The following is an 18,720-nucleotide window of genomic DNA, read 5'->3' on the forward strand; positions in this document are numbered from 1 at the left end:
AGTGGGGGGGGGTAATGTGGGGATAAGGACACATATGTAACAACTTAATCAATAAAAAACTTAAAAAAGAGAGAGATTCAGGAATGCTGCCCAAGAGGCCCTAGCTCGTGCGTCTCTGTTAGCCACACCAGCTCCCATCTCTGAGGACTATGTTGCCACAAGGAAAGCAAGGAAGAGAATATACCTCCTGTCACTGATGCCCCGGACAGTGGACAGTCCACGGTAGGGAGAGCAGGTGCAACGGGCCCTGCCAGCGCTCACCTTGGCGCACCTGCCAATCCCATAGCAGTTCGGAAAGGGGCCATAGAGAGTGCTGAGGAGGTGCAAGGCCTGGGCCACAGTGTTGATCCAACGCTGGTCTCCTTCCTGCAGGGACCATGGGGGTCACAAAGACGGGGGTCAGCCGGACAGACCCATCAGGATGGCGCTACCCCTGGAGCCCGGGGACAGAGGCAGGGCGTGGGGAATGCTTGAAAGAGTTCCTGTGACTGGCCCCAAAGGACACAATCAGTGGCATTCAATCTCCCAATCACTGTCATGCATAATAAGTGACGGGACTGCCTGAGCCAGTTTGGCTCAGTGGCTAGAGCATCGGCCTGCAGATGGAAGGGTCCTGGGTTCGATTCCAGTCAAGGGCACATGCTTGTGTTTGGGGCTCGATCCCCAGTGGGGGGCGTGCAGGAGGTAGTCGATCAATGATCTTTCTCATCATGGATGTTTCTCTCTCTCCCTCTCCCTTCCTCTCTGAAATCAATAAAAATATATTTAATAAATAATTTTTAAAATTACGGGACTTGGATGAAGGTGCATCAATATTGCTAGCCCACTGGACCCCCTGTTTGTCCCCAGCCGTCGATGCCAAGCCCAAGGGCCCCGCCTTTACCAGGAAGTAGTCCCTGAAAAATTCAGGTAGCTCCATGCTCAGCAGATCCACATCGAGAGGCAGCAAAGAGAAGGCCCATTCGTCGCAGCTCACATCTGTGGGGACAGAGACATCAGCCTCCCTGCAGAAGGCGCGGGGCTCCACCTTCAGGGGGAAGGCCCACCGGTTGCCTAGAGACGTCTGAGTGCCTCCCCAGGGGGGTGAGACCCCCCCCGAGGAGCTCAGAGTCTGGTAACAAAAGGAGACGTGTACACGACAGCCTGTCATTCGATGTGACAAGGGGTGTGTTTTCATTATAAGGAAACATTCATTCCTGACTCGGCAAATACCAATGGAATGGCAGGCGTGTGCAGGCACTGGGCTACACAGTGGGGAAGAGAATGAATGTGCCCCGTGTCCTGGGGAGACCCTTACAGGCTAGTGCAGTGGTTCTCAACCTTCTGGCCCTTTCAATACAGTTCCTCATGTTGGGACCCAACCATAAAATTATTTTCGTGGCTACTTCATAACTGTAATGTTGCTACTGTGATGAATCATCATGTCAATATCTGATATGCAGGATGGTCTTAGGCGACCCCTGTGAAAGGGTCGTTCAACCGCCAAAGGGGTCGCGACCCACAGGTTGAGAACCGCTGGTCTAGTGGAAGAGACACGCACAAAGCAGATGTAATTACAGTTGTGCCCCAAGCCATCCATGAGCACAAACATCGCAGGGTCTAACCTCACACAGGGGTGCAGGACAGACTTCCCTAAAGCAGTGACTTTTAGGGTGTGACCGTAAGTAAGATGTGGGTGGGTGTGGAGTGTAGGATGGGGAATATCCTGGGCAGCAGGAAGAGCACCTGTGATGTCCCCATGGCTGGAGGGCAGTGAGGCAGGAGAAAGGAGCGCACGTGACAGGCAAGGGGCCGGGAAGGGACCAGGAGGCAGAGGCGGGGACCCGGGCTTTCTCCTGGCCACTGCAAGGCGCCTGAGGGGGGTGCCGCCTGCAGGTGGGTGTTGAGTGGAGAACGCAGTGAGCGATACACAGGGAGGGAAGGCACATTATTTCCCTGTGGGAGTCTTGGGAGGTAAGGACAGAGCAGTTGGCGGTTAGCAGCGATAAGCCCTCGCATCCTCTCCCACCGTCCCCCTGCTTCCCTGCTCAGGCACCTCTCCTCCCGCTGGGCCAGCAGGAATGAGACAGGAAGGGGAGGGGTCGGGGTGGGGGAGGACACTGTTCCTTCTGCATATGCGGCCCCTTTCCAGGCTCTCATCTCTCACCTCCATAGATCCCCTCTTCCTCAAGCACCATCTCACAGGCATAAAACTGAAAGAGAAAAGGAAGCTGGTTAGCAAACACCGCCCCTCTCTTCTTTCCCTCCTTGGAGTTCCCCCAGGATCACTGACAGGACAACACTGACTGACCCAGTAAGAGAACCCAGACGCTTGGATCTAAAAAGGGCACCAGGCCCAGCTGACATGGCTCAGTGGTTGAGCGTCAACCAGGAGGTCACGGTTCGATTCCCGGTCCAGGGCACATGCCCGGGTTGTGGGCTCGATCCCCAGTGTGGGGCGTGCAGGAGGCAGCTGGTCCATGATTCTCTCTCATCGTTGATGTTTCTCTTCCTCTCCCTCTCCCTTCCTCTCGTACTGGAATCACGGAGCCCAACTCTTTGCTCCCTGGAAGAGCTTTGCAAAGGAGAAGGCGCCGCAGCTGTCATGGAAGGGCCATGCAGAGGCCGGCTCTCACGTCCCAGTCTGTACTCGGGGCGGCTTGCCCACAGACCCCCTGCTACACAATCAGGCCTACGCTAATGAGGCAGCAGCAGGTGGTCGTCATCACACATCTGCTTTCGGGGAGCTGGAGCTGTGGGCCCCTGGCCCCTTCCCCGCCCCGAACCCTGTCCTGCCCGATGCCACTGCCATCGGGACCCAATCTCACCTTCTGAGGGCTGAAGATCACTTTGTATTTTCGCGTTCGGCCGGCCAACTTGTCAGCATTGACGAGATCTGCAGACAGAGGGAACGCGACCCAGAAAGCCGTGGGCCACGTGTGAGGTGAGAAGCAAGGGAGCAGTTACCCTTTTATTTATTTATTTTTTAAATATATTTTTATTGATTTCAGAGAGGAAGGGAGAGGGAAACAAACATCAATGATGAGAGAGAATCATTGACCGGCTGCCTCCTGCACGCCCCCTACTGGGGATGGAGCCCGCAACCTGGGCATGTGCCCTTGACCGGATTCGAACCTGGGACCCTTCAGTCTGCAGGCCAGGGCTCTATCCACTGAGCCACACCCGCTAGGGCTCCTTTTTTTTTCTTTTAATTCTTTATTGTTAGAAGTATTACATGTTTCCCTTTCCCCCCATTGACCTCTTCCCACCTGCTCCTGCCCTCCAGCACAGGCCCCCACCTCCCTACTGACTGTGTCCAAGGGAGCAGTTGTCCTTGACGTGACATGGCCAACCCCAACGCCTCTTCACTTATGAAAGGGTCCCTGCGGCCGAGGCCCTTAGATCTCACCCCCCTCCCCAGGACTCAGTGACACGGAGCACCACGCCATACTCACTGGCTATGTATCGCATGTTCTTGATGCGGGGTCTGACCAAGAAACACAATCTATGGGAGAGAAAGGGGAGAAACTCAGTGAAGGGAAGTCATGAGGTTGGTGACAGACAGCGCCACCTGAAGAAACTGAAACAACACCCCACTCTTTCACCATCTGCTCCTCTCGACCGGCCGACCGTTCCCAGCCTCGCCACAGCCGGGCCTGCTCTGACCACAGACTCCCTCCCGACATCAGGGACACTGTGCTCAGCATATGGCCCCTCTGGGGTACCCGGAGTTCCTGTTCTCAAATAATTTACAATCTGTCAGGCGAAATAAGGTGCACACATGTATAAAGTATCAAACACGTGTTTAAAAACAATACAGAAAGTTGTCTGGACAGCATGGCTCAGTGGTTGAGCATCGAACTAGGAACCTGGAGGTCACAGTTCGATTGCTGGTCAGGGTACTTGCCTGGGGTGCAGGCTCGATCCTCAGTGTGGGGTGGGCAGGAGGCAGCCCGTCAATGATTCTCTCTCATCATTGATGTTTCTATCTCTCTCTCCTTCTCCCTGCCTCTCTGAAATCAATAAAAATATATTTTTTAAAAATACAAGAAGGCATATAAAATGTTTTTCCAACTTGGATGTATTCTCCATGTACCCAGGAGAATTTTTCCTCTAAGACGGGGGTCGGGGGTTCTATATTACTTAAGATTGAAAAGTATTAAAAAGAAAAACAGCCCTAACCGGTTTGGCTCAGTGGATAGAGCATTAGCCTATGGACTGAAGGGTCCCAGGTTTGATTCCGGTCAAGGGCATGTACCTTGGTTGCGGGCACATCCCAGTAGGAGGTGTGCAGGAGGCAGCTGATTGATGTTTCTCTCTCATCGATGTTTCTAACTATCCCTCTCCCTTCCTCTCTGTAAGAAATCAATAAAATATATTAAAAACAAAAAACAGCCCGGCTGGTGTTGCTCGTTGGTTAGAGTGTCGGCCCAGGAACCGAAGCCTCTCAGGTTCAATTCCCGGTCAAGGGCATGTACCCAGGTTGCCGGTTCGATCCCAGGCCCCGGTCAGGGCTCATGCAAGGAGCAACCAATCGATGTGTCTCTCTCACATGGATGTTTTACTCTCTCTCTCTCCTCGGTTTCTCTGTCCTTCCCTCCCTCCTTTCCACTCTCTCTGAAAAAGCAATGAAAAAAATATGCTCTGGTGAGGATTTAACTAAAAGAGAAAAGGAAAAAGGAAAGAAAAACAAAAAGCAGACAACAGGCAGTGAGTGTGTGACAAATACTAAACACCCTGGAGATCCAGAGGAGGAAGGCTTCATGGAGGAGGTGGCACTGGGCTCTGAGGGCTGGGTATGTCTTACAGGAGCAGTGAGGACAGGAGGGAATTTCAAGGCAGAGTGAATGGAGTGGCCAGAAGGGGGATGCCACGTGCATGTAGCTGGGAAGCATGTGAAAGCATGTGTCCAGCAGAGGCTTGAGGGCCCCGTGAGAGACCAGGCTGCAAAGGCAGCGTGAGGCCCAACTGAGGATTCCCTCGGCTTCCACGATGAGCAATCTGCACTTGACTCGGTAAGAGAAGACTTGATGGTTCCTGAGAAGAGCACGGTGAAAAAAAAATATATTTTTAAAATATATTTTTATTGATTTCAGAGAGGAAGAGAGTGGGAGAGAGAAACATCAATGATGAGAGAGAATCACTGATCAGCTGCCTCCTGCACGCCCCCTACTGGGGATTGAGCCCAAAACCCAGGCATGTGCCCTGACTGGGAATCGAACCGTGACCTCCTGGTTCATAGGTCGACGCTCAACCACTGAGCCACACCAGCCAGGCAATGAAAACATTTTTGAAAGCTTCATCAATCTGGTTAGAGGTGGCAGACTAGACGAGAGGAAGAGGACAAGGGAGGGAGAAACTGCAGAAAGGAAGACGGAACAAGGGGCTAAAGCATAACCTCGCATGCAACTGTCCAAGAGCAGGGAGGGGAACGGTATCAGAAGCATCACGCTGCCAGATCTCAGCCACGGACGCATCAAGGGAAAAGTGCAGGGACGTCCCCCGGCTTGGAGGCGACCCGGACGCCCCAGACACTCACTGTTCACTGGAGCTCAGGACTGGCTTGTTCTCCACCTTGTACAGCTTGTCTACTTCGTGTTGCTGCCAAGAGAAGCCAACAAGACAAGGGACACAGAGTGCTTGGAAACCCACAGCATGACCCAAAAGCAGGGACTTGGGCTCCTAGCCAAGCTAATTCTGGGGATCAAACTGCCTCCCTGACAACCATTCACTGAACCTTCCCCAAACTGTCAACAGAAAAACCAAAAATAAAACAATTCAAAAACAATAGATAATACCATCCATTCCAACTACCCTCTATTTACCCTACAATGGTAGTCACTCTTTAATAATTTGTACTGTTCATCAAAAGAAAACCTGGCCAGGCTGGCGTGGCTCGGTGGTTGAACATCGACCTATGAACCAGGAGGTCAGGGTTCGATTTCTGGTCAGGACACATGCCCGGGTTGTGGGCTCAATCCCCAGAGGGGGACTTGCGGGAGGCAGCCGATCGATGATTCTCTCTCATCATTGATGTTTCTATCTCTCCCTCCCTCTCCTTCCTCTCTGAAATCAATAAAAATATATTTTAATGCCGAGGCCAGTTTGGCTCAGTGGATAGAGCATTGGCCTGCAGACTCAGGGGTCCCGGGTTCGATTCCGGTCAAGGGCATGTGCCTGGGTTTCGGGCACGTCCCCAGTGGGGGGTGTGCAGGAGGCAGCTGATCGATGTTTCTCTCTTGTCAATGTTTCTAACTCTCTGTCTCTCTCCCTTCCTCTCTGTAAAAAATCAATAAAAAATATATTAAAAAAAAAATCGTAACTTAAACCTAATTTGACATAAAATAGCAATAAAACAGCAGCAGCCAGTACTTTTATGGTACCTCCTGAATTCTTAATGCAGGGTCTGCACTCAGCCGGCGGGCCAAATGCAGCCCCACCTGTTTCTGTGAACAGTCTTATTGGCAGCTGCTTCTACAAACTCAGAAAGAGCAAGTAGTCCACCAGCAGAGGCCACCTGGCCTGCAAGCCTAAAAACACTGAGTGTCTGGCTCCTTACGAAAAGAAAGAAAAACTGCTTAATGAGGAAAGAATCTGCCTGGAGGAAAGGGCAGGTACCTTTAGGATGGAGACGCTGGCGATTCGATCCAAAGGGCTCATGAGATCGGCCTCAATGAACAAGTCCTTTTTTCCTGGAAGCTGAAGACACACAGTAAGTAGTATCCTGGGTCACTCCTAGGTCACACACGCTCCCTCGCTGACAGCTCACGCGGCCACATGTCTACCAGAACCCCAGTCTCGGAGCTGGAAGGACGCCAGACATCACCTACCCCGGCGCCTGATTTACTGTTGACATCATATCAATAGTTGACATTTCTCTATATACGCACCTATTTCGTCTTCTCATTTTCTGCACCAGCAGAAAAATATTTCACCTTCTTTCTAAGGTTAACTCCTTGTCACTCAGCCCTCCTGCTGGCCTGTGACCTTGTCCTGGATCACTGCCCGCTTCTCCACCGCCTCCTCCACTCAGCCTCCCCATGGTCCCCGTCTCCTGCTGGACGAAGCCAAGCCAAACCAAACCCCACCCACACCCCGCAACCCCTTGAACTGCCAAATCTCTCTCATTTTTTTAATCCTCACCCGAGGACATTTTTCCATTGATTTTTTTTAGAGAGAGTGGAAGAGAGAGGTAAAGACAGAGAGAAATATTGATGTGAGAGAAACACATTGATTGGTTGCCTCCTGCACTTGCCCCAACCAGGGCCTGGGCCGAGGAGGAGCCTGTAACCGAGGTACGTGCCCTTGATGGGAACTGAACTTGGGACCCTTTGGTCTGCAGGCCGGAGCTCTATCCACTGAGCCACACCGGCCAGGGCCCAACTCTCTTTTTAAGTAGCATTTTCCTTCTAATTACAAAAACTGCCTGTGTTCAACACGGAAGAGTTAGGCCAGGGCAGTCCTCTCCCTAGTATCCCCCACTCACCCACCCCAGATCCCTGTCATCTGATTCCGGCATCACCACTCCTAACACTCCGTCACCTGGCCAGGGAAGGTAAGGTCGCACTGAGTGGCAGGGGGGAGGGAAGTCATTTCAAGCTTCCTCTCAACGAGGCCTGGACAAGTGTGTGTGTGGGGGGGTGGGGGGGGGGTAGTGGCAGTGACTCAGTTAGAGGGCAATCCAGCAAAGGACAGGGAAAGAGAACAGGCTGAACCGCAAGATCAAAACCAGCAATTCAGGTGGGCTGATGCATAAGGTCCATAGGGGGCAGTAGTTTTCAGTCCGGATGTAGGGGAAGGGTGGAAAGCAAGATTGAAACAGTTGTTAGAGGGTCTGGAATTGATCCTCTATGGAACGGGGCGGGGGGCGGGTGTGTGTGTGTGTGTGTGTGTGTGTGTGTGTGTGTGACTTTTGTGCACTGACGCATCCTATCAGCTGGGAATGTCAGGTAGATGAACCTGGGACTTGTGGGTGAAAGGGATTGGAGACAGGAGAAACTGGAGGCAAGGGGCCCACTTATGGGGTTGCTGCCACAGTCCATGCAGCCCAAGCGTGTGGCAGTGAATGAGGACCTGCTTTCGTCTGGCTGGTGGTGTGAACAAAAGACGTTATTCAAGAGACACCTGGAGCCTGGCTGGCGTGGCTCAGCGGTTGAGCATCGATCTATGAACCAGGAGGTCGAGGTTCGGTTCCTGGTCAGGGCACATGCCCAGATTCCGGGCTACCCAGGAGGCAGCCAATCAATGATTCTCTCTCATCATTGATGTTTCTGTCTCCCTCTCCCTTCCTCTCTGAAATCAATAAAAAAATATATATTTTAAAAAAGACACATGGAATGTGTAATAGGATTTTTTTAATACTTGAAAGAAATGAACAGTGTTAACAGTGCTTATATCTGATGGCAAGATTATGTGATTTTTTCCTTTATCCTTTCCTTTATCTTGTACATTTTCTATAACGTGCAGTATTTTTATCATCACTATTATTAAAAAGTCAGGTGGCAGGAGATATCCATAGGACTCAGGAACTGATTCAGTTAAGCATGAGAGGGGAAGGAAGTTCACCTGAATAGCAACGCCCATTAGCAAAAGTTAAGACACAAGAAGCTCCCTAGCTGGTTTGGCTCAATGGATAGAGCGTCAGCCTGCGGACTAAAAGGTCCCAGATTCGATTCCGGTCAAGGGCATATGCCCGGGTTGTGGGCTCGATCCCCAGGAGGGGATGTGCAGGAGGCAGCTGATCCATGATTCTCTCTCATCATTGATGTTTCTATGTCTCTCTCCCTCTCCCTTCATCTATGAAATCAATAAAAAATATATTTAAAAAGACACTAGAAGCTAGTTGGAAGAGGATACTGGAGCACTGAAACCCACGCGGGCCGTGTTGAGTTGTCTCTGTGGCCACTCGTCCCCACCTACACCGCATTTACAAGTTTCTTGATCCATGATTCTCTCTCATCATTGATGTTTCTATGTCTCTCTCCCTCTCCCTTCATCTATGAAATCAATAAAAAATATATTTAAAAAGACACTAGAAGCTAGTTGGAAGAGGATACTGGAGCACTGAAACCCACGCGGGCCGTGTTGAGTTGTCTCTGTGGCCACTCGTCCCCACCTACACCGCATTTACAAGTTTCTCTCCTTGGTCTCATTTGCTCTTTGATGTGGCTTCTCGCCTGAGCTAGTGGCTTTAACTAGCATCTCTTCAATTCCTGACATTTGTTGAGAGTAACTTTCATGTGCAAATCAGGGCACGTAAAAAAGAAATAAAATATGGCCCCAAACCCCCCGAGTTTCTCTCAAGTCCCCGTCTGCCTCCCGGCTGCAGCTCTACATTTCCATCTGCTGGACGTTACGAGCAGTATTTCCCACCAGCATCTTACCTTCATCCTATCCAAACCCAAACTAATGAGCTTTCCCCCCACCAAACCTGTTCCTCTTTCTAATTCCTTTGTTTAAAAAATATTTTTTAAATTTTATTTCAGAGAAGAAGGGAAAGGGATAGAGAGATAGGAACATCAATGATGAGGGAGAATCATGGATCGGTTGCCTCCTGCACGCCCCCCACTGGGGATCGAGCTGGCAACCCAGTCATGTGCCCGGATTGGGAATCGACCTGTGACCTCCTGGTTCATAGGTCGACACTCAACCACTGAGCCACTCTGGCCAGGCTCTAATTCTTTCTTTTTTTTCATTTCCATTCAATGTTCATACAACAAGTATTTATTAAGCCCATGCCACGTGCCTGACTCCAAGCAAGGCACTCACAGTGTTAAAACAGACATGTTCCCTGTCCTCAATGACCTTCCAACCTAGCGGGGAACATGGACATTAAACAAATAACTATGTATGTCACAGTGATATTTACAATGACAGCAGCAGCATTATTTCCCTGTTGACCCAAGTTTACCATCTCACACTCAGCTTTGCTTCTCCCTCGGCCTTTACAACCATCAATAAGCCTTTGAATCTTCTCTCACCATGACTTAAAATTCCATCATTCCCCTCCTCTCCCCAGGTCACTAATTCTGCTTTTTGTGTTTTTAAAATATTTTTTTATTGATTTCAGAGAGGAAGGGAGAGGGAGAGAGAGATGGAAACATCAATGATGAGAGAGAATCATTGATTGGCTGCCTCCTGCACGCCTCCTACTGGGGATGGAGTGGGCAACCCAGGCATGTGCCCTTGACTGGAATCGAACCTGGGACCCTTTAGTCCACAGGCTGATGCTCTATCCACTGAGCAAACCAGCTAGGGCCCCATGTCGCTAATTTTGTATGGGCCTTTATTACCTCAGTATGATCTATGGTCTCCAAATGGGCTTTCTGGTTGGCCATTTACTCGCCTCCACACATGGCTATTAGAATCATCTTCAAGAATTGCTTCATGCATGGCTACCATCAACAAATCAACAAACGACAAGTGCTGGGAGAATGGGGAGAAAAGGGAACCCTCGTGCACTGCTGGTGGGAATGCAGACTGGTGCAACCACTATGGAAAACAATATGGAGTTTCCTCAAAACATTAAGTATGGAACTGCCATTTGACCCAGGGATCCCCCTTCTAGGAATATATCCTAAGAAACCCGAAACACCAATCAGAAAAAAATGTATGCACCCCTATGTTCATAGCAGCTCAATTTACAATAGCTAAGATCTGGAAACAGCCCAAGCGCCATCAGTAGATGAATGGATAGAAAAGCTGTGGTACATTTACCCCATGGGATACTGTGCAGCAGTGAAAAAGAAGGATCTCTTACCCTCTGAGACAGCATGGAGGGACCCAGAGAGTATCACACTAAATGAAATAAGTCAGTAGTCAGAGAAAGACAAGTATCCCATGATCTCACTCCTATGTGGAATCTAATTAACAAAATAAACTGATGGAGTGGATCCAGAGACATGGAAGCATGGAACAGAGGATGGAATCTCGGAGGGAAGGCAGGGGAGGGAGGTAATCAACCAAAGACCTTGTATGCATAGATGCATCACCCATTGTCACAGACAGTGGGGTGGTGAGTGCCTGGGGCAGTGGGCAGGGGTGGGCTGGAGGAGGTCTGTGGGGGAGCAAAGGGGGCATATGTAATACTTTCAACAATAAAGGTGTTTTTTTTTAAAAAAGAACTGCTTCATGCCACAGATGGGGAAAAATTCTTGCCTATTGTGTAACTTCTGATCACTCTCTTCCCTGGACATGCCTCCTCCTTCCCTGGTTCCTCCATCTTGCTCCTACCCATCACCTGCCGGGAACATGGTCTCCCATCTCCAAGGAAAATAGGCTTATTCTTCACATTCCAGCTCCTTGAAACGCCTAGATCACTCCAGCTGGAACTGATGGCTTATTCTGATCGCTTCAGGCACCCTTGCTGTCACTCGTTCACCACGATACCCCGTGTGGGGTGGTTTGTGTTTCATAGGGCTCCTCCTGGAGTGTGAGCGCCCTAATAACAAAGATGTCATGCCCTGACCAGTTTGGCTCAGTGGATAGAGCCTCGGCCTGCGGACTGAAGGGTCCCAGGTTCCATTCCAGTCAAGGGCATGTACCTTAGTTGCGGGCACATCCCCAGTAGAGGGTGTGCAGGAGGCAGCTGATCGATGTTTCCAACTCTCTATCCCTCTCCCTTTCTCTCTGTAAAAAATCAATAAAATTTTTAAAAAGAAAAAAAAAGACATTAAAAAAAACGTCTTAACCACCTTTCACCCCAGCGATGCCTGGCACTAGGGTGTCTCCCATGCCGGCATGGGGAAAAGTGATTTCCATGGACTGTCTGGTTTTCCGCCCCGAGCGCTTCCCTTTGGGCCTCCAAGGACAACACCAAAGACCAAGAACACGCTCAAGGGGATTCACAGAAGAACTGTGTGTCCGGCGAGCGCAGTAGAGGGCCCGGCGCGGCGGGCACTGACCTGCTCCAGCAGATAGATGAGCTGGTCTCGGGCCAGCCTCTTGAGCATGGAGAAGTCAGGCAGCTCTGGGGCGTCCGGCCGGTGGGGGAAAGCCATGGCCGCGGGGTGTCCGAAGAGGGTCGCCCTCCGCTCTCAGAAGGCCGGCACAGCCCCGGGTCAGCGCAGGGTGGCTCCTTCAGGGCTGGGCACGGAAGGGGCCCTCACTCTTCAGCTGCGCTCGAGGAATGAATGGCCACCTCCCGGCCAGACAGCGGCAGCCTCGGGACACCCTCGCCCCAGGCCTGCAGCCCGCCCCCCAGTCCCGACCCGGCCCTCCCTGCTCCACTCCGCCGGCGAGCGGGATTCCGGGCTTCCCTGCTGCAGAGAGAACACCGCCTTCTGACAGGCAGGAGCGACTTCCGGGACTTTCCGGAAGTCCCATTCGCTCGACCGGCGCTTTGTGCGCTGGGAAGTTGGACGGTGTCCGGGAAGGAACATTTAAAGCGGAAGTCAACGCGTTCACGTTCCAGTCTCATTTCTGGCCTGAGCGGAGTGTTCCTATAAAACCAATGTTGAAGGGCACACTCAATTCTCCCAGCGCACCAACGCGAGGGTTGGGCACTTACTCGAGTTTATCTTCCTACAATGGGTGAAACCAATTAAAGCTGAAGGGCGCTGATCATTGGGGATCTTTACTTCAATCAAACCTACTCCTCTAGCCTTCCGAGCTGCAGGAGAGATGCGGGCTGATGGAGGAGGAATTAGGTGGAGGGAATAGAAGAATGCTAAGTCCCGCTGGCTGTGACCTTTGGGTACTGGAGTTTTGACTTATTGCTGCCATTTGTGGGAAAATAGGTAAACTGTGGCATGTTCATAAAAACAAATGAATAAATGAAAGCCAGAACAAGAGTGACATCAGTATGTCATTTATGTAAGGTTATAGAACAGGCCAAACTAAGCTAGGTTGAAAATTTTTCAGAAAAGTGATTGACTTTGGGATAATTGACTAGAAAGAGAATTTAGGGAATTTTTCAGGGGTGATGGAAATTGTATCTGTTTAGGGGGGAAAAAAGCTTATGAGAGACCTAAGGGATAGAGCCGCTGAACTCACTAATCAACCATAACATCACATCCTCATCTGGTGAGATGCATAGAGCATCACCCATTGCCAAAAACTGAGACCTGATCAAGCCTCAAGACCGAGCTATCAGTTCATAGGAAATAGAGGGTAGTGACATGTTAGAAGACATCATGCAGATGAAATATAATGCAGACATTTTATGGGATAACCTGTCAAATGGTGAGGGGAATGAAGTGGAAGGGGAAACCATTTTAGAATGAGACTTCTGGAACATACCAACACAATGCAATGTTACAGTGCGGACCTTGTTTGGACCCTAATGGGAAGAAATAAACCATAAAAACTGTTTAAAAAACAATCAGAAAATGCTATCGGGATATTAGCTACAATTAAGGAATTACTAGAACTTAACACATTGTAGACGGATCACGAGAATTCTCGTTTCATATTACAGTGTTTTACAAAGTATCATACTTCAAAAAGATATTAGTTTGTAAGAACATATAACTTCAAAATGCAATGGGTAATTTTAAAGCATGCCTTTAACATTTATGTAAAACGTTTTTTATATTCGTCCAATAGAAATTTATCTGGCCACTGGGTAAAGCTAGCAATGTGTTGTTATAATAATGGCTTATGTATCTTTGTTAAAAAGGAGTCCTTATGCCCAGCTGGCATGGCTCAGTGGTTGAGCATTAACCTATGAACCAGGTCATGGTTCAGTTCCCAGTCAGGGCATATGCCCGGGTTGATGGCTCTATCCCATGTGGGGCATGCAAAAGGAAGCTGATGGTGCAGAAGGCAGTTGATCGATGATTCTTGCATCATTGATGTATCTCTCTCTCTCTCTCTACCTCTCAAATCAATAAAAAAATATTTTTAAGAGTCCTTATGTCTTTGAGATACATATTTAAGTACTTATAAATGAAATATGATGTCTGGGGGGAATGTGGGGCAAATATGAGATAATGAAAAGATTGGCCATTTGTTAAATGTAATGCTGTGTGATGGGTACACAGTTCATTGCATTACAATATTCTTCCTACTTTCGTAGGTTTGAAAAATTCTATAAGATTAAGCAAAAAATACTTTTGTGCTCAGAGGTTCAAGAGCTCATCTAGAATTTTATACTGAGTTTCCCCCACACCTCCCTTGCACTGAATCTCAGCTGCAGAGGTGAAGGCTACCCTGAACAGACCACACATATGCCCCCCCAGAGCTCAGGGACTTAAGTCCCTTCTGTTGTCCAGTTTGCCAGGCTCTTGAGCTTAGACTCAAAGTCTCTGCTGGAGATTCCTTTGCCCTTATCTTCCTCCCCATGTTTAATGACAACGAACCCTTTGCCTCACCCCTTCCCTTCCTCTTTGATTCACAGGTAAACCCTCCCACCCCACAGAACACCAATCAACAGACGGCTACATTTCACTTTATTTTGCACAAAACGGATACAACCAATTGACTAAGCAGCTCTAGAACTGTTAGTGTTCCTTAATCAAGAAGTAAATGATGTCAGAAGGAAAACTTTTCAATTCCTCCCAAACACATATTGCAAATACAACGAACTCCTAACACATGCGGCACAGGCTGATTTTGACACATAGAAAGCCTCAGCAAGAAGGGTGAGTACTGAATACCCACATGGGTCAGACCAGGAGCCATGCTCTAGGAGCTAGCTAGACTATACCTAGCCCGTTATTCACGCTGCCCGCATATACATCTGCCCTGTGAAGTTCACTGTCCCTTGTCAGATTGGAATCCAAGCAGCTCCCTCCATTTCCAGGCTCATCACTTCCAAGGTGGATAATCCACACACAGAAATCCAGGCAGCTCAAATATACTCGCTCAGCTGTGTTTTACGTGACATCTCCCAAGCCAGGCTCCAGTTCAAATTCTGTACAGGAAGTTCCCATTGTCGTCAAAGAACTCTCGCCCCCTCTGCACGACCTTGCTGCTGAAGTTCTGGTCACCCAGTTCTCTTGCCCTCAACTCTTTCAGCTTCTGCGCACTTGGCAATCCATCACTGCCAGTGCCTCTGGTGCCCTCACAATCGCTGGTGGAGAACTTCTGCAGCACTCTCTGATGACCTTGGGCTGCAGCAACAGGCACAAAGCTTTCCTTCTCCAGGCTCTGGACTCCTTTATTCCTTCCCTTCTGTCTCCTCGGAGTGTTTGTACTCTGAGTATTCGGTTCTATCACCTTCAAAGCTGTGCTGTGACCTTGGCCTTGGGATGAGGCTTCACCTCCTGACACGGGGTGGCCTGCAGAAAGCAGCTTCCAGGTCTCCCCAGGGCCTGGAAGCTGGCGGAGCGAGGGGGCAAGCCCAGCTTTCTTAAGGACTTTTTGATCCTGCTTCAGTTTCTTCTCCAATGTGGGGGTACAAACTCTTTTTAAAACCCTTCTGATCACATCGGTGCTAACAGCAAAGCCTTCAGCCAATCTGGGAACTGACCAGGACTCTGGAAATTCTTCATGTAAATACCTATAGGAAAACGAAGCAGTTTTCAAGTTGTCAAAAAGTATCCTATCAGAATAGCTAACTGATTATTAGTGATAAATACGTGAGAAGAAGAGGTACAAACATAGGCTGTGTTGCATTCCTGTGTGCTAACACCAACACCCAACCACTCTAAGTCCACAGTAGAGCTGGTCTGAAAGGATGAAAAGGAGTAATAAGCTGACAGAGGGGAAGAGAAGAGATCAAAAGTACTGACGGTACAGCGAGTACATGAAATGCAAAGAACATCACGTTCGTGGGGAATAGCTCAACTTGTCAGACAGTACGGGCAGGAGCAAAATCATGCCATACTTAGGAGTCTGGTGTTTACCCCAAATCAACAGCAAACCAAGGAAGGCTTTTAATCAGTGGAATGCCATGAGCAAATTTTCATTCTGAAGATCAATCCAGTGGCAGTTTCTCAGTGGCAAGACTAGAGGCAAAAGGCTATCAGAATAATCCAGGTAGTATGAACTGAGGCGGTGGCAATGAGAGCAGAAAAAGGAAGAGACTTCAGAAATGCTCAGGAAGGGCAAGTGGTAAACTGGGTTAAGGGACTAAATATTGGGGGAGGAAGCAGATTCAGGATTTTAGCTTGGGTGATTGGTGGGATTATAGCAGAAATAGGAGCAGAATTAAATTGTCAGGGAACAATGACAAATTCTATTTTGTACATGTTGAGTTTGAGGAGCCTGTGTCACATCCAGAGGTATCTAGTGCACAGTTGAATATACAGAGTTCAGAAGGAAAACATGGACGGAAAATGATGGCTTACACAGCAAAGGCTGTTAAGCCATGTGGGTGGCTGCCATCAGGCAGGGAAGTAGGCAGAGTGAGGTAAGTGACCGAGAAGACAATTCTACAAAACAGCAATATTTAAGAAACAGGAGGAAGAGAGGGGTGTTCAGAAAGGAAACAAAAGCAGCCCTAGAAACAGCAGTGAGGAGTAACTGGGTCAAGGGAGAAGAGAATTTTATGACAGCAAACTACAAGGTCAAATGCTGCAGAAATGTTAGAGAGCCTAAAGACTAGATGATCAGTTATGCCTAGCATGTAAAAAAAGTCACTGATAGATTTGTGGAGAATGGTTTCATAGACCCAAAAAAAAAAAAAAAGCAACAACAACAAAGATAGGCAGCCTACTGGGAACAAAATAAAGAACTTAAAATGACAGATGTCGGTTCCTGAGGAATTAGGGAGGGATAGGACCTAGCGCACACATAAGACTGGTCCTAGACAAGTGAAGGGCTACTGTTTCCTCCGAGATGTAAATAGTGCAGGACTGAGATGGAAAACGAGAGGGAGGACCAAGCAGCTTTAATGGACACCCACTTAATGGCCCGTTTTTTCTTTGAAGTAAAAGGACATTTATAGACCACATTCATAGGTCTGACAGGGAGGAAATTTTGAAGAAGCTGTTGTTCAAGACAGAGGAGGAAGCCAATGCAAGAGGCACTACAGCCCTGACTTGTGTGGCTCAGTGGACAGAGCGTCGGCCTGCAGACTGAAGGGTCCCAGGTTCGATTGCGGTCAAGGGCATGTACCTTGGTTGCGGGCACATCCCCAGTAGGGGGCGTGCAAGAGGCAGCTGATCAATGTTTCTCTCTCGTCGATGCTTCTAACTCTCTATCCCTCCCGCTTCCTCTCTGTAAAAAAATCAATAAAATATATATTTTTTAAAAAAGAGGCACTACAGGTCCACAGTCTTCCTCTTCTTTTTTTTTTTTAATCCTCACCTTAGGATATTTTTCCATTGATTTTTAGAGAGAGTGGAAGAGAGAGGGAAAGACAGAAATATCAATGTGAGAGAAACACATTGAATAGTTGCCCCCTGCACTCTCCCTGGCCAGGGCTCCAGCAGGGAAGGAGCCTGCCACCCAGCTACGTGCCCTGGACCGGAATCAAACCTGGGACCCCTTGGTCCACAGGCCGATGCTCAATCCGCTGACCCAAATCGGGCCACAAAGTCTTCTTGATCGGCTCTCCAGGATCTTTATTTTAAGTCTCAATTTCAGAGTCATTCTGATGGAAATGAAAAATGGCACGTAAACTCACGGAGAGCTATTTAGCAATATTTATCAAAATGCAAAATCTATCTGCCCTTGGACCTAGCACCCCTACTTTTGGGAATGTATAAACAACTACGCCTGGTAGATATCCATACTAATAAAAGGCTAAGTAGTTGTCACGCCCTCACGCATGAGGCCCTCACAACGTCACTAGATGGTTGCGTGCACAACGGGGGGCCTCGGTGGCCGCTCCACATGGCTTCCACCCGGGCTCCCACGGCCCGGCGCACCTGCTGCAGAGGTGGGACCCTGGCTCGGGCCTACCTCTTTGGGGTAATGGATCGCGGGGCTCCCACGCTGTGCGAGCCAGGCTGAGGGACTACAACCCCATCCCCCAGTGCATGAATTTTGTGCACCGGGCCTCTATTACGGTATTATAATGGATGTACAGTTAGGCACTAGAGCACCATCTGTGATGGCAAAAGTGATTGGCAACAACCCAGGACCCATCATAAAAGACTGGTTAATAAACTACGACTAACTATGACTTCCATAAAACTCTTCTGAAGCGAAAAGACATTAAATGAAAAAAAGTACAGGTAGTATGTATTTATAGTCTTCTACTGTCTGATTAAGGTGAAAACAAACACCTATATTCATAATCACTATATCTGCACAAGGAGACCTGGCAAAAGGCCCCCAAAAAACTATTCAAAACACCACCCACAGGAGCCTGGCTGGGGTTAATACTTCTCAATATGTAAACCACATTATTCTGTCCTAATTTCAAACCACGTCATCTATTCAAAACAAAACAAAAAAACTTTAAAATTTAAGAAAGGATCTCTCTAAAGATTTTCTAAAAAAAGAGAGAAAATAATTCTAAATTAAGGGTTCTCTCCTCAGAAAAATGCGCACAACCATGGAAGCTCTCATCCCTGGATCTTAGGTGAGGAACGTCCTGATTTCCTATTTGGGGTTTAAATGTCGTGATGTCTGCAAACGCCTATACGAAAGATTTCAGCAAAATAAACCAACTGTGTCACAATGTTAAAAGCTATTAAATCAAGATGACGGGATTATGGAAGCTTGTTATATAGTCTTCAAGAAAATTTAAGTAATAAAAAATAGCCCTAACCGGTTTGGCTCAGTGGTTAGAGCGTCGGCCTGCGGACTGAAGGGTCCCAGGTTCGATTCCGGTCAAGGGCATGTACCTTGGTTGCGGGCACATCCCCAGTGGGGGGCGTGCAGGAGGCAGCTGATCATGTTTCTCTC

At 48.7% G+C, this 18,720-nt stretch overlaps 2 protein-coding genes across 2 annotated transcripts in view; both read right to left on the reverse strand.

The window, feature by feature from the left end:
- The window catches only part of VPS33B (vacuolar protein sorting 33 homolog B (yeast)), a 23,321-nt gene extending 11,034 nt beyond the window's left edge, over positions 1-12,287 (reverse strand). Inside the window, exons 1-8 of the mRNA XM_014549594.1 lie at positions 11,883-12,287; positions 6,598-6,678; positions 5,519-5,580; positions 3,435-3,484; positions 2,808-2,875; positions 2,147-2,192; positions 884-978; positions 262-366 (exon numbers count right to left, since the gene is read on the reverse strand). Of these exons, the coding sequence (XP_014405080.1) occupies positions 262-366; positions 884-978; positions 2,147-2,192; positions 2,808-2,875; positions 3,435-3,484; positions 5,519-5,580; positions 6,598-6,678; positions 11,883-11,978 (603 nt within the window). The 5' untranslated portion in view covers positions 11,979-12,287. The remainder of the gene's footprint in view (positions 1-261; positions 367-883; positions 979-2,146; positions 2,193-2,807; positions 2,876-3,434; positions 3,485-5,518; positions 5,581-6,597; positions 6,679-11,882) is intronic.
- A 2,065-nt stretch (positions 12,288-14,352) lies between these two features.
- NGRN (neugrin, neurite outgrowth associated) lies at positions 14,353-18,688 on the reverse strand. The gene is made up of 2 exons (XM_014549613.1): positions 18,660-18,688; positions 14,353-15,421 (listed from the first exon to the last, which is right to left on the reverse strand). Exons 1-2 carry the CDS (start codon positions 18,674-18,676, stop codon positions 14,827-14,829), a joined length of 612 nt encoding a protein of 203 aa, XP_014405099.1. The 5' UTR covers positions 18,677-18,688; the 3' UTR covers positions 14,353-14,826.
- Positions 18,689-18,720: the final 32 nt, after the last annotated feature.

Source organism: Myotis brandtii, unplaced genomic scaffold (genome assembly GCF_000412655.1).
Source record: "Myotis brandtii unplaced genomic scaffold, ASM41265v1 scaffold561, whole genome shotgun sequence".
Classification (NCBI taxonomy): domain Eukaryota; kingdom Metazoa; phylum Chordata; class Mammalia; order Chiroptera; family Vespertilionidae; genus Myotis; species Myotis brandtii.